Source organism: Mauremys reevesii, linkage group 1 (assembly GCF_016161935.1).
Source record: "Mauremys reevesii isolate NIE-2019 linkage group 1, ASM1616193v1, whole genome shotgun sequence".
NCBI lineage: Eukaryota > Metazoa > Chordata > Testudines > Geoemydidae > Mauremys > Mauremys reevesii.
The window spans coordinates 216223211-216236452 of record NC_052623.1 but is presented as its reverse complement, the minus strand read 5'-3'; the positions used below and the strand labels follow the sequence as shown (position 1 = coordinate 216236452).

The following is a 13242-nucleotide window of genomic DNA, read 5'->3' as shown; positions in this document are numbered from 1 at the left end:
GGGAAACTCAGCCACCCCCATGCTGAGTAGCTGGACCCTGGCCCAATGCAGAGAGCTGCGTGTCCAACCGAATCGAGCCCCTCGGTTTATTTTCCAAAGGGCTGGTGACAAGTGGCTATGCAGTTAACTCTGCAGTTGGGTTGGCAGGGAGGACAGCTGTAGAGGTGAGTGTCTGTGAGACTGTACAGAATTACCCTGGATTCTTGGCACAGGGAACTAGAACCTACCCCCAGTTTACACCAGCTGAGGATCTGGCCCAGAGTGTTAAATAGCATTTGGTGCAAAGGGAGCAAAGCATGGATTCGGGACAGCCACACGGCCAGGCCATGCCTTGCCCTGCCACAGAAACAGAGATTGCCTGGAGTGGGGATGAACAGCTCAGCCCTTGGCGATCCAGCAAGGTGTTGGGGGGGCAGCTGGGGCCTCTCCAGATGGGGAGGGAGGAAGCCTTCCCTCCAGAGCCCCACTCAGTACATGTGTTGGGGAGCCCAGTTGGGAGGAAGGATTCTTTGGGGAAGGGCAGCCCGTGGTCCAGGTGAGACCCATGTCTATGTGCAGGGGGATCAGTATCACCTGGGTAAAGGGACCCCAAATACCAACAGCACCTGGCTCCAGATGGGGGATCCACTCATCCCCCTTCCTCGTGCACCTCACCTCCCTTGCTATTTACTTCCCTGCTTCTCTCTGCTCCAGTCTATCCAAGAACTGCCCTGGGAGGGCCTGGATCTTGTGCTGCAGAGGTTCCTGGAGCAGCACCTGACCCCCACCATGCTACTGCAGCTGCTTCTGGTATGATAGGGAGGGGGGAAGGGGCCCATTCGCACTGGCCATCTGGGGACATGGGCCATCTGGTCAGCTCTATCTGAGCCACAAGAGGGAAGGCTCCAGTTGATCCCGAGAGGGCTGAGCAGGCCTCCCAGCTGCTGTGAACTAGCCAGTCCCCACGGGGCATACACCCACCCCTGGGATCCAATCCTAGTCCTCCTCCAGGGGTGTCATTTTGGCCTCCTAAATTTGGGCTAGCGCCCCTGTGCCCCTGAAGAAAACTGCCCTGAGATGCCAGCAGGATCAATGGGGAGAATCCTCAAAGTGCTGAGCCCAAGACCCTCAGACCTGTCCCAATGCCCTCCCCCCGCCCCCTGCAAAAAAAAGGGGAGGAGTGCTGAGTTCTAGTGTCTGGAAGCAGAGAAGAAGGGGTTAAATGCTCCATGTCATCTCCCTGCTGGGGCAGGAAGCAGGTTCTGGGGGTCGCTCCGGCATTGCTGCCGCTCACACGGCTTTCTCCCTGCTCCCCAGCATTTGCAGCCATGGATCTGCTCTCCCCAGGCCCAGGAGAGGAGCCGAGCTGTGAGATCCAGCACCCAGATCTTCATGTTCTATCGCTTCAAAGCCATCACCGAGGTGAGCAGCGCAGACCCTGCTGCCCCCTCTCCCCAGCACTCACAGAGGGGGAAGGGGGTGATACAGACAGAGCTGGGCTCGCCCCAACCCATGCCCTGATTTTCTGTTTGGTGGCCCATTAGGACCTGAAACCCATGACATAGCAGGGCTACAGCTGCTGACAAGCCAGGCCTTCGATGCTCAGGAGGCCATCAGATACTGGGCATCTCAGGCTCTCTACTGGCTCTTCACACCTTGTAAAGGTAAGATGGAGCAGTAGCAGTCACCATTTCTCAGACCTCACAGCCCCAGCCGTTACCTAGCGAGCAGGGCTGCAGAGAGAACATGGCGCCTTCATCGTAGCCCTGACCACAGGGACATGGAGCAGAAGTGGGTTGGTACCTACCGGGCTGACCTGGCATCTGCCCTTCACCAGGTGCCTGGGACCATCTGGGACCTCCCCTGATCTCACCCCACCCCCAACACACCTACATCAGGGTGAAGGGTGGGCAGTTGGCCCAGGAGCCAGCTGAGGGCTCACCCTAGCTGGGCATTCCCAGCTGCGGCCGGAGTCTGGCTCTTTGGCACCTCTGACCTGGCTCAATGGGGAGGGGGAAGAATCCAGCCCTGAGAGCTCTGCCTGAGCGCTGCTGGTTTCTTGTGCAGCCGTCATGTACACCAAGACAGGGGCAGTGTTGACCATGCTGAGCAAGACGCAGAAGGATGCCAGCTGCAGAGAAAATCCGGCCCATGTTGCTAAGGTGAGTAAAAGAGATTGTGGCTGGAGAGACAGACACACACATAGGAAAGGGGGGGTTGTCTCCTTCCCTCAATGAGGCACTGGCAGATGGAAATTCCTGGGTATGGGCTCCAATGCCCACTCACATAGCCCTGGGCACAGGCTGTCAGTGCCTCTGTCCCCATTCCCCGAAAAGCAAACCCACCTCCCCAGGCCTGCTCGCTGCTCACACTGGGCCTGGGCCTTTACCTGCAGCTCATTGCGAAGCACCTGCCGTCGCGTGACCTCACGCCCTTCAGCTTCACTCTGCTGTTGGACCTGCTGGAGAAGGGGGAATGTGCTGAGCAGCTGGCAGGCGTCATGGAGGCGGTGCTGAGAGAGCAAGAATCAGAGCTACAGGGCCAAGTAATGGCTGGGCATTGGAGGCACCATGCTGACATCTCGGGCAGCTCCATCTTGTCCCAGGCCTAGAATTCCTGGGGCACGAGGGAGGGTGAGGGGAGACGTCCCTTCTCATTATCATTGATCAATGGGACCCATCCATGCCCTGTCTGCAGGGCGGCTGCTGGGCACGGCCCTGTAATTATTTGCAGGCTTTGATCGCAGGAGTCTGGCTTGCCCAGCTCACTTCCTGGGAAATGTGCCTTATCTCCAGACCCATCCCCCAGCTGGGAGAACAGAGTGGGGTCCCCCATTTCCACTGACTCTTTGCCCAGTGGACACGGATTGACGTAGAGGATGGAAATGCATCCCAGACGCTTAGATCCCACTCTGGTGCTGAAGCAGCCCAGGTGTGCTGTCACAAGGGGAGGTACAGCCAGGATATCCGTGGGGTGGGGTGTCACTGGGCAGCAGGATTGGGACCCTTAGTGCTACGGAGCTGGATCGGGTGGGGGTTTCAAGGTACCGAACCCAGAACCCCCCTCGCCTCAGTCACTCGCTAGAAGAGTTTATCCGTGGCCTTCGCCGAGCCATGTGACCACTGACTTGTTTCTGAGCCTGCCCAGCTCCTCCTGGCCCTTGCCTGCCAGCCACCCACAGTGGGGGTAGGGTCTCAGCCCCTGCTTTGCCTCTACAGGTGCAGGATCTCCACGCGGCTCTTTCCTACACACTGAGCCCACCCCGGGGCTGGGCGGCTAAGTGATGGGACGAGAGACATCCTACACCTACTGGCTACACAGCACACCAAGGCTGCGGTCAGCATCCTCCTACAGATGCCCTGGCCTTACAAACGGTGAGCACCTGCCCCGGGGAAAGGATAGAACACCCCCCTCCAGCCTCCGAGTCCCCCCTTAATGGGGTCACTCCACAGCACCATGGTTACACGCCTCACAGACCCTCCCCTTGCACACAGGCCCCCAGGGAACAGGCCTGCCCGGCATGCTGTCACCATTAGCCTCCCTGTCCCTTGGAGGGCTCCGTGTGCTCTGGGACCCCTGGCTCAGGGCTCCCCCAGCTGAGCTATTCCTAACACAGCTGCCACCCTCCCCCACTTCCTTCTGTGCTAACCCCTCCCGGTTCAGCTGTGCAATGGCTTGGCTGGCTGGAGGCCAGGCCAGTCTTCCAGGGCCCCCCCATCACAACATAGACCAGGAGAGACCCCATGTGAGCAGGGTCACCCCTCTGTCAGCATGGCCCCCCACTCCTGGCAGGGCACCCCCCAGGCTGAGGCAGGAGAGGGGCCAGCCTACCTGCATCGCTCCCCACAGACGCCCCTACACTGAGCATGTCCCAGCAGGAGCACTCCCTCCCCCCAGCTGAGAAATGCCCTCTCCCCCCGGGAATCCCAGCCTGGTATCTTCCCCATCGCCGCACACTTTTAGACGCCTCATCCGACCCCTAGAGGCTGGTCTTCTCCGATTCACCAGCCTGCCAGGTTCCCCCGGGCCAGCAGCGCCTTCCCTCCATCTTGCCCAGTGCTGACAAGCACAGAGCCCATTTTATAACCCATTTTACAGCCTTCTCCAAACCACCCCCCCCAGAGCCATGGTGTGGCCAGAAATAGAGCCTTCTTCCTCCTGAACCCCCCCACCTCCTCACACCAGCCCCCACCCCTGAGCCCGGAGTCACTGCTTCCCCCCATGGGGGCTCTAACACCAGCCCCTCTGGTTCTCATCAGGAGAAGGCAGCAAGGGAGGGAGGGGGCCCCCCAGCTGGGAGAAGTGAGTCTGGCCACCTCCGCCCACCCCTTGCTGTGACACAGCGCCTCGTGGCAGTGCCCAGGCAGGAGGGTATGAACCCCTTAGGACTGGCCAGTGCCTGAAAGGCCTTGAGGACAGCCACCAGCAGGCTCAACCTGCTGCTTCTGGCCCGTCACCCCTCGGAGGGCATCATCCCCAGTGTGCACCAACTGGGCCCATCCTCTGTGTTAATTCCTTACATGCCGTCCCTCTGTCCATCACAGCCACATCAAGGCCATCTGGAGATTCCTAGGTGCAGACCTCACGCTGACCAGGGAGGTACTGCACATCCTGCGGGATGACAGCCCAGAGAAGGGCCAGGCTAATGCTAGCCAGACCCAGGACAGGAGCTGCCCCCAGCCAGCCTGGCTGCTCCCGGCGGTAAGTTCCCAGCACTGGCATTCAGCCCTCTCTCCCGGCTGCATTCTGCGCATGGCCACAGTCTTCTGACTGTATCTTTTCCCTTCCAGACCACACGCGGCCTGTGGGAGCTGATCGGGGCCCCGGGGCAAGCAGACACACTGGATGGACACGAGGACGACCTGTTCGCCTCTTGCTTCCTCACCATCGCCTGCCCCCGGCACAGCACCTCTCGGGAGTCCAGCAGGACCTGCCCAGTGACGCCAGTCCGTGCAGGTAATGTGTGGGGCTGATGGATCCCAACGCCCACAAAGTATCTGTGCTAGCCCCTAGGAGGGGGAAACTTCCTGCTTCGACCCTCGTTTTCCAGGGACTCCCAACGCTTTCTGGGGACCAAAGGTTCAGATCATCCAGGTTTCTCATGCTTAGGAGCAGGCAGAGCTGCCCCCGGAGAGTCAGAGAGTCAGAGAGCGCCTCAGAGTGGGCAGCTCAGCAGGGTGATGAGGGAGCTGAGCCTGGGAGCGGGAGGAGGGGGAGCAGAGCTGGGGAGCAGGCCAGAGCTGGCTGCTGTCTCTTTTTACTGTCTGCTTTGAAGGCTTTGGGACAGGCCCGGCCTGTCACTGAGCCACTTCACCCCTTTTCTGCAGTGGGCCCTGGGGGGCAGGGCTCAGGACAGCAGGGCATTCAGGGAGGCACTGCCTGTACTTTTCTCCTCAGGGTCAGTCTCCTGGGGGTGGCAATTTTCACATCTTTGGAGGAGAGCGAAGGTCACATCTGCAGACACTCCCCCCCACAGTTAGGGAGGGGAGAACCAAAGGCAGAAGTGGGGCAGCTTCTATTCTCACCCTGATCCCTTCAATGCTGCAGCAAGGGAGTCCTGCCCCCACATCCCGCCCAAAGAGCAGGCATCCCCACATCACCATCTCCTGCCTCTTTCTCTTCCCAGCATGGCTGAGCAGGCCCTGGCATGGGTGCTGCGCCTCAGGGGCAGTCAGCCAGCTGTGGAGCTAATGGACCAGGAGCGAGGCTGGCAGCTGCTAGAGGAGGCCCAGCCTGAGAGGTTTGCTCTCCTTAGCAGGTGAGGACAGAGGCTGCAGGAGTCACGTTCTCGCTCTGGAGCCCAGTGGGGCAGAGATGAGACGGGGTGGCCGGGACCGAGCCAGATTCCGGCATGTGCAGGGTTGTCATGCACACGTCAACACGAGCTCTTGTTCTCTCCCAGGGCCATAGTGACCCACCCAAACCGGGCCCTGAAGAGCATCCCATGGCTCCTCCTTCCCAGCCTCCAGGCCAGCCAGGAGGGTGAACGCATGGCCTGCACTGTCCTGTTCGCAGAGCTGAGCCTGGAGGACCAGGGGGGAGGGTTAACCAGGCCCAGAAGCTGATGGAACAGGGGGCCAATAGCTAGTCAGGCAATGAGAGATGGTCCTGGTGGTGTATTGCTTGTAAATTAATCCCTCTGCTGGAGGCTCTGTGGTGGGGTTTGGGAGCACCCCACTGGAACCAGAGGGAGCGCTCTGCCCTGCTCATTTCACTTCTGTTAAGCTCAGTTGAAGCCAGCCTCTCGTGAACAGCAGTTGGCATGGATCTAAGTCATCTCCTGGCCTCTGATCACACTCCCTTCCCCTTGCTCTGGCCGGGCTAGGACCCACTGGCCTCACCCAGCCTCTCTGACAGCTCCTTTCGGTCCCTTTAGTTCCTCGGCAGCCCCCTGCTGATGGAGAAGGAGCCCAAGGTGATGTGGAAGCAGGTTGTGAAGGCCATGCTGCAGCAGACAGAGGACAGCAACATCCACATTCGAGGCAGAGCGCTGCACGGCCTCAGGAACGCAGTGACCAAGTTCCCAGACAAGGTGGGTGTGGAATGGCAGGATACTAGGCAGAGAGGGCTGGGTAGAAATAACCTGGTTCCTCTTCTCCCCAGCCCATGGCTCCTGCGGAGCAGACTTGGCTGTAGGCTGACTTGCCCGGACTGTGGTTACACTCAGGCTGACAGAACGTTGCTCACCGAGCGGCGCCCAACCCCTTCTCCGCAGGTCAGGAAGAAGCAAGACCAGATCCTGGGAAGCTTTGTCCACGCTGTGTGCAAATCCTGTGACCCCCGCGTCATTCTGGACACCATGGAGGGGCTCTGCTGGATGCTGCGGGACCCCAAGGCGCCTCTGAAGGTGCACGTTGCTGTCCCACTGGGCCTGTAGGCGAGAACGTTCTTTGAAGATGTAAGTACCAAGCAGGGCAGGCCCCATGGCGCTATAGGGCCCCCCACAGGGGGAGATGCTCAGGACCTGCCCTCACGCGGAGGGGGCTCAGTGTCCGATGCAGGCACATTCCTGGACTTGGGGGCAGCTCAGCTCCTCTGCCAGGGGAGGCAGGGATAGAATCATTCTTGGGCCCTGGGCCCACAATTGTTCAGAAGCCCTGGGGCCCAGCAGGAAGGAGGGGAGTTTGCAGGGAATTGTCCTGTCATTTGAACTAGCTGAAACCTCTCTGGGCTCTGCGGCTGCCAGGCTGCTTCCCAAAGCATGTGAGGGCCTGAGCCTGTCCTCCCTAACCACCTTGTGCCCCCTGTCTGCAGGAGAACAGCGGCCTGAGGCGGGCCTCCATGCTTTGGCCACCTCAGCAAATTTGTTTCCAATAAGTCATCCCTGTTTAGGGCTGAGGGGGAGAAGAGCATGGGGATGCTGCTCATCCACCTACAGGACGGAGACCCCCAGATGGTCCAGGTGAGTGCAGATGAGGGCTCATAGGGGCAGGGGTGGCTGGGGGCATTATAACAACATGGCAAGGGTGGTGCAAACTCCCCCCTCCAAGCCCCAGATCTCCTCAGTGCTGCCCTGTGGCACCCAGGACCCCCCACAGTAATCCAGCCTTCCCCCACCCCACACAGAGCTATGCCAGCTCTCAGAGTGTAGCTGTGGGGTAGATCTGTGGGGTTTCCTTCTCCTCCTCCATTCCCCACAGGCACCTCCAGCCTTCCTGCCCAGCCAGACTCTCCGCAGCTGTGGCTCCATTTTACAGCCTGCTCTGTTTAGTGGCCAGGCCCAGGCCTATCTGTGGCCCCTAGCAAGTGACCTAAGCCAAGCTGGGCCTCAGGGAAGGGCAGGTCGGTGAGGACGGCTGGCTCTCCATTGCTGCTGCTCTGCCCTCACTTGTGTGCTAGCTCCTGTCTGGGAATGAGCAGCCTCCTGCAGCAATCCCCCACCCCCCTCCTCTGAGTAGCAGCCCCCCAATAGTGCCTGGGATTCAGGGGAGGCCAAGTACATTGGTCACCGGGCAGTGCTGTTAATGGCCCAACAGGGACCCACAGGGAATAGCCCCTTCCCTGCTCCAGGAGTGTCCCTCCCCAGCCCCACCACTCGGACCTGGCTCCCCTCAACCCAGCCAAGCTGGAGATGGGGGCTGTGGGGGCCTGGGGAACAACCGTCAGGCCAGAGGAGGTTCTGCAAAGAGGTGGCTTCTTGCTGCTCCGGCACAGCGGAGTCTCCCCAAGCCACGCAGAGCCTGCGAGTTGGCACCCGTTGCACTCAGGGAGATTCACCCAGCTCCCTTCTCACCCTCTCCGGCAGGCATGCAGGTGGCATTGCTGCGCTGTGCACCCTTCCTCGGCTACCAGCCCCTACGCCCGCTCGTGCAGAGCCAGCTGGCCAAGGGGGCGGGCCCCACCATCCCCACCTTCCTGAGCGAAGCCTGCAGGACCCTGGTGAGTGAGCTCTGGGGCGTGGGCGCTGCAAGACAGGGGGGTGGGAGGACCTAGGCACAGATGGGTTTCCCTGCTCCAGGGAGCCCCCTCACTGACTCGGCCCCATCCTCTGCCCTTGAGGATGGCTCACCTACAAGTCAGCTCTGTCCCATGGGAGGAGTCAAGGGGGAGAGGGATCTGACAGCCAGGGGTTCCTCACCTCCCTAGCAGGCAGCTCCCCTCAGCCTGGGGAGGATGTGTGGCTTGGGACTAACTGGGTTCTTGGCTTCCCAGCTCCAGGACTGCCCGGGGAGGCTGAGCAAGAAGGCTGCCCTGAGAGCAGCAGCTGCCCAGCAGCTGATAGGTAAGAAAAGAGCTGGAGCTCTACTTCCTATTATCCCTCCCTGCCCCATGAGTCCGGGGCCCAGTGCCACATGCACATTGCCAATGGGCGGGGCGGACGGGACGACTGGCCTCCTCTGCCCACACACAAACACACCCAACTCCCCCCACACCTTCCCACCTCCCTGAGACAAAGGGAGAACCAAGGCTCCTTGCAGCCAGAGGCAGGAGGGCTCTGCGGCCAGAGGGTCTCCTGTGTCCTGGCCCTGGGCAAGCCCAGCACCTGCAGCCGGAGCAGGCCCAAGGGAGAGATCCTGCCTCCCAAAGGTCTCACCCTGGTTCCCCTCTTGCACCACGGAGGTGCTGGCCCCAGCCAGGGCCCCCTGCAGCCTGTACAGAGATAGATTCACAGGAAGCCCCAGCCCTGCCCACTCCAGCTACCACCAGCCATGCAGGCAAAGAGCCAAGGCACCAGCTCTGCCACACTGTGCTTCACGCCAACTCCCAGTGAGGCTTGTGTGCACAACACCTCTCCTGGCCTTTGTGGGGCACAAGGCCAAGGGCAAAATGATCCCAATAATCTTGGGGACTGACTCTCCACCCAGCTCCTTCCCCTCCTCTGCCCAGATGGATTGGGGGCAGGGAGCACCTTGAAGGACAAAAATACAAGCGGTGGCTGGTGCCCTGCATGCTGTTAAATAACCAGGCCCGTCTGCCTCCCCTAGGATACATGATGGACAATTGAAGCCAGAGAAGAGCAGGAGGCTTGGACCGCCCGCCCTGCTGTAAGTCACGGCTGAGGGATATTGCTGTGCTGGGAGGGGTGGGAGAAAATCGGTGAGGAGTTCTAGGGGTAGGGGACAGCAGCCACATTGCATGGTAGCTGGGAGCCAGACCCCAGCTGGAGTGACCTGCAGAATGTAGAACCAGGGAGAAAGCCCTTGGGGCTGGTTCTGGGGTATCCTCTCCCCGGTTATAGCTTGAAACTCCCTGCCCCATCAGGTGTTCCCATCCTGGCCCAGGCAGGAGCCATGGCTGGTCAGCAGGGTCTGGGAGTCAGAAGTGAGTCATTCCTGGCAGGCAGAGGGCAGTGGCAAGCAGAGAGGGGGAGACCTGGCTGCTGGAGGAGACTTTTCCTCCTAATCCCTCACCAGCTGCAGTGCCGCTGGCAGGGACTCTGAGCAGCCCCAGCCAAGGGCAAGGCTGGGGGTTGCTCCGAGCCTCATTTGGTGCTAACTCTGCAGAACTCAGCCTAGCGTATGCCAGGAAGGCGTGTTGCAGACCCAGCATTAACCATCTCTCCCAAGGATTGCTGCCAGCCCCCTGCAAGTGGCAGCTCCAAGAGCCCCTGCACGCACGGAGCAGCTGACCACCACCCGAACCCCCCCTCCACCCCAGCCCCAGCTATGCTTATGGGGATGGGAAATTCTAGCTCTGAGCCTCCCTGCCTTCAACAGCTGATCATGCCCCAAAGGGCTGCACCAGAGCTGAGGAAACAGAGCCAGGTGCTGAGGAAACACATCCCAGGGCTGGAGTGTGTAGTCCAACCCCTCCCCTGCATCACGGGCATTAGTTCTGTCAGAGGCTGACCCTGCCAGCTGCTCACTAGGCAGAACCCAGCCAGGTGCTGAACAGGCCATCCTAGGCCTGGTGCTTAAATGCCTGTAGTCAGCAGTCAGCCCAAGAAGGGTGGGCAGGGGTTGGCATAGAGTTGCAGGCTGAACTGCAGGCCACAAGCAGACCCAGTATCACTTCTCATAGCCCCAGTCCACAGAGCAAGGGAGGAATAAGGTTGCTGCAGCCAGAATTTCCTTCACTCTGGCTGCAGGCCCTGGGCTCTCCCAACACATGACCCTGGCTGTCGGAAAACTCCCCACCTCCCTTTAACAAGCGACACTGCCAAGGACAAACCTCGGGGGGCAGCTCTTGCTTAGGGAGGGGGAGTCTGAGCTCTTTACATTGTCTTTGTAGTGAAGAGAGCTCCTGACCAGCAAGGCCACTAATAATAGCAAGAGCCAAGAGGATATTTAAGCTAAACAAATTCTTTAAAAGAGGCAGGGTGGGGAGTAAACATAAGCCTAAATTACAGCAGGTAGCATGTACGCAGGAGAGTAGAAGTGCTAAGATGGCTTGTGAAGAGCAGATAACTGAAGGGATATAGACAAACACTAAAAAACACTTTAAGGAGATCAGAAGCCTATGAAAGAATGGGTGGATCCAAGAGAGCAATCAGTGATGACAAGGACATTGCTGAGAAGCTAATATTTTTGTGTGTTCATCTTCTGCCTTCATCACAGAGGCTGTTGGAGAGAGATCTGTCCCAGACCAGTTCTCTTCTAGTAATAGAGGTACCGTTGGGGCTTGAGTTAGCAGCAGAAGCGATCCTGGACCAAGCTGATAATTTACAAAGTAACCCCCGCCCCCACTTCTTCGAGCTGGAATTCATCCTGCTCTTAGTAGTAAAAGGGCCCTACCATAATCAAACCCTAGCCCCACCCCTAGACCCTGCCCACCTGTCACCAAAAGTTCCACCCCATGGGGGTATTACTTCCAGGGTCAGGACGCCACATGATCAGAAGCAAGGTGTGTCATGTGACCCCTCTAAGAACACTTCCCACTGCCCTCTACCAATCAGGATGGGTTTCTCCCCCATAGGACTGCCCCGAGAAGAGATTTGACCAATCAGGGGGAGTTCTGGGGCGGGGTGACCCGTCTGGAAGTGGGTCATGTGACCCCTCTAACAACTTCTCCCACATCCCTCTACCAATCAGGAGGAAGGGCCCTACCATAAATCAAACCCTAACCCCACCCCTTGACCCCTTAAATCTTGCCCACCTGTCACAAGAAGTCCTGCCCCATATGGGTATTACTTCTGGGGTCAAGGTGCCCACATGACTTGAAGCAAGGTGTGTCATGTGACCCCTCTAAGACTGCCCTCTACCAATAAGGCTAGGTTTTGCCCCCATAGGACCACCCTGAGAGGAGATTTGATCAATCGGGGAGTTCCAGGGCGGGGTGACCCATCCAGAAGTGGGACATGTGACACCTCTAACAACTCCTCCCACCTCCCTCTAACAACCAGGAGGGATTTCAGCTGCTGGGGACTACCCCAAGAGGAGATTTGACCAATCGGAGAGGAATTCGGGGGCGGGATGACCCATCCAGAAGTGTTTTGTGTGACCCTTCTAAGAACTCCTCCCATTGCCCTCTACCAATCGCAATGGGTTTTGGCTGCATAGGACTTCCCCGAGAGCAGATTTTACCAAAATAAGGCAGGTTCTGGGACGGGGTGAACCGCCCAAAAGAGGTTGTGTGACTCCTCTAAGAACTCCTCCCAGCGCCCTCTGCCAATCAGAGCTCAGTGCCATCACCCTGTAAGTTCCAGGGCAGAAGAGGCCATCTTTTACCAAGAATGCATGTTTTAGAAATTGTGGAAACATGGACTCCTTCACCACCCTCATGAGAACTTCAGACTTTGTTTTAGTCCCAAGCACCTTTGGACTTGTGTGGAGAAAGCGCTCCATCAGCAACAGTTCCAACGAGGGCCCTTTGACTCAACCATTGATGGATACGCAGGAACCCGACCATGAAACCCAAACCCTCCTGAGGTACCATGATGAGTGTGACGGCCTCTCATTGTCCACCCCCCTAGAGGTGGAAGGCGATCATGGATTGGAGGAGTCACCGGCGGACAAGGTGAACGGAAAAGACGTCACTCAGGTAAATGAATGATTAAGAAGTGATGGTTGAGGATGGGGTGTAATGGGGTTAGGAACCGACCCGGGATTGCATAATTCTAAAATCAAGCAGTGGGGGTGCTTACGCTGTTTCTTTTCTGAAAAATCTCTCAGCAGCTCAACATTGCCTTTCTACAGGCCTCCCTGTGGGAGGAAGTATATCGTGCATCAGCTGTTTTGCTCATGTCTGAGACACAGATCTCAAGAGGAAAATATGGAAAAGGACAAAATGGAAGAATGAACCAGCTCAGACTCCATTTTTACAGGCAGCTGTAAAAGGTTGTGTTAAACCAGGAAATTAATAAAACTTATTTAAATGTGTCAATATGAATGTGTCCCTCTCCATAATTGTGTTAGTAAAAGACGGTACCAGTAACAGTCACGTCTACACAGACGGCTCTGTTAAAGAAAATATATTACACCCCCGGGGAAGTTGGGAGGGGACACTCTTTTTCAAGTGGCCAAAAAGCATAGTAAAACTTTAAATAGAAGACAGGTAACAGCTTGGCTTTCAGACCAGGATGCTTACACTTTAAAATGTATTTGAGCCGGTTTGTGTAAAAGAAACAAGACCATAATTTCAGATGTGGATGTGCAATGGCAGGCAGATTTGGTGGTTTTAAGTACATCTTAACAGTGATAGACATTCTATCCAAATGTGCCTGGACCTTAGGCCTGAAAGACAAGACGAGTGGTGAGGTATCCAAGGCCTTTAAAGTTATTTTCAGCGAAGGTCGCATGCCACAAAAATTAAAAACCCAACGGGGGAAAGAATTTTTAAACAAACCTTTCAGCACATTGCTAAAGCGGCATGGAGTTCACCATT

At 57.9% G+C, this 13242-nt stretch overlaps 1 protein-coding gene across 9 annotated transcripts; it reads left to right on the top strand.

Moving 5' to 3' along the window:
- The first annotated feature begins 1603 nt into the window (after positions 1-1603).
- On the top strand, positions 1604-12715 carry LOC120403548. Of its 9 annotated transcripts, none has more exons than XM_039534744.1 (12): positions 1604-1643; positions 2047-2141; positions 3198-3353; positions 4524-4680; positions 4770-4935; positions 6356-6511; positions 7234-7381; positions 8225-8358; positions 8632-8701; positions 9405-9464; positions 12164-12399; positions 12531-12715. In XM_039534744.1, exons 3-11 carry the CDS (start codon positions 3334-3336, stop codon positions 12267-12269), a joined length of 1017 nt encoding a protein of 338 aa, XP_039390678.1. In that variant the 5' UTR covers positions 1604-1643; positions 2047-2141; positions 3198-3333; the 3' UTR covers positions 12270-12399; positions 12531-12715. The 9 variants fall into 9 exon arrangements, with proteins under 9 accessions (XP_039390678.1, XP_039390718.1, XP_039390728.1 ...); XM_039534794.1 differs by lacking the exon at positions 1604-1643 and adding an exon at positions 10977-11027 and having other exon boundaries at positions 1810-2141; XM_039534767.1 differs by lacking the exon at positions 1604-1643 and adding an exon at positions 10977-11027 and having other exon boundaries at positions 1810-2141; positions 11762-12399.
- Positions 12716-13242: the final 527 nt, after the last annotated feature.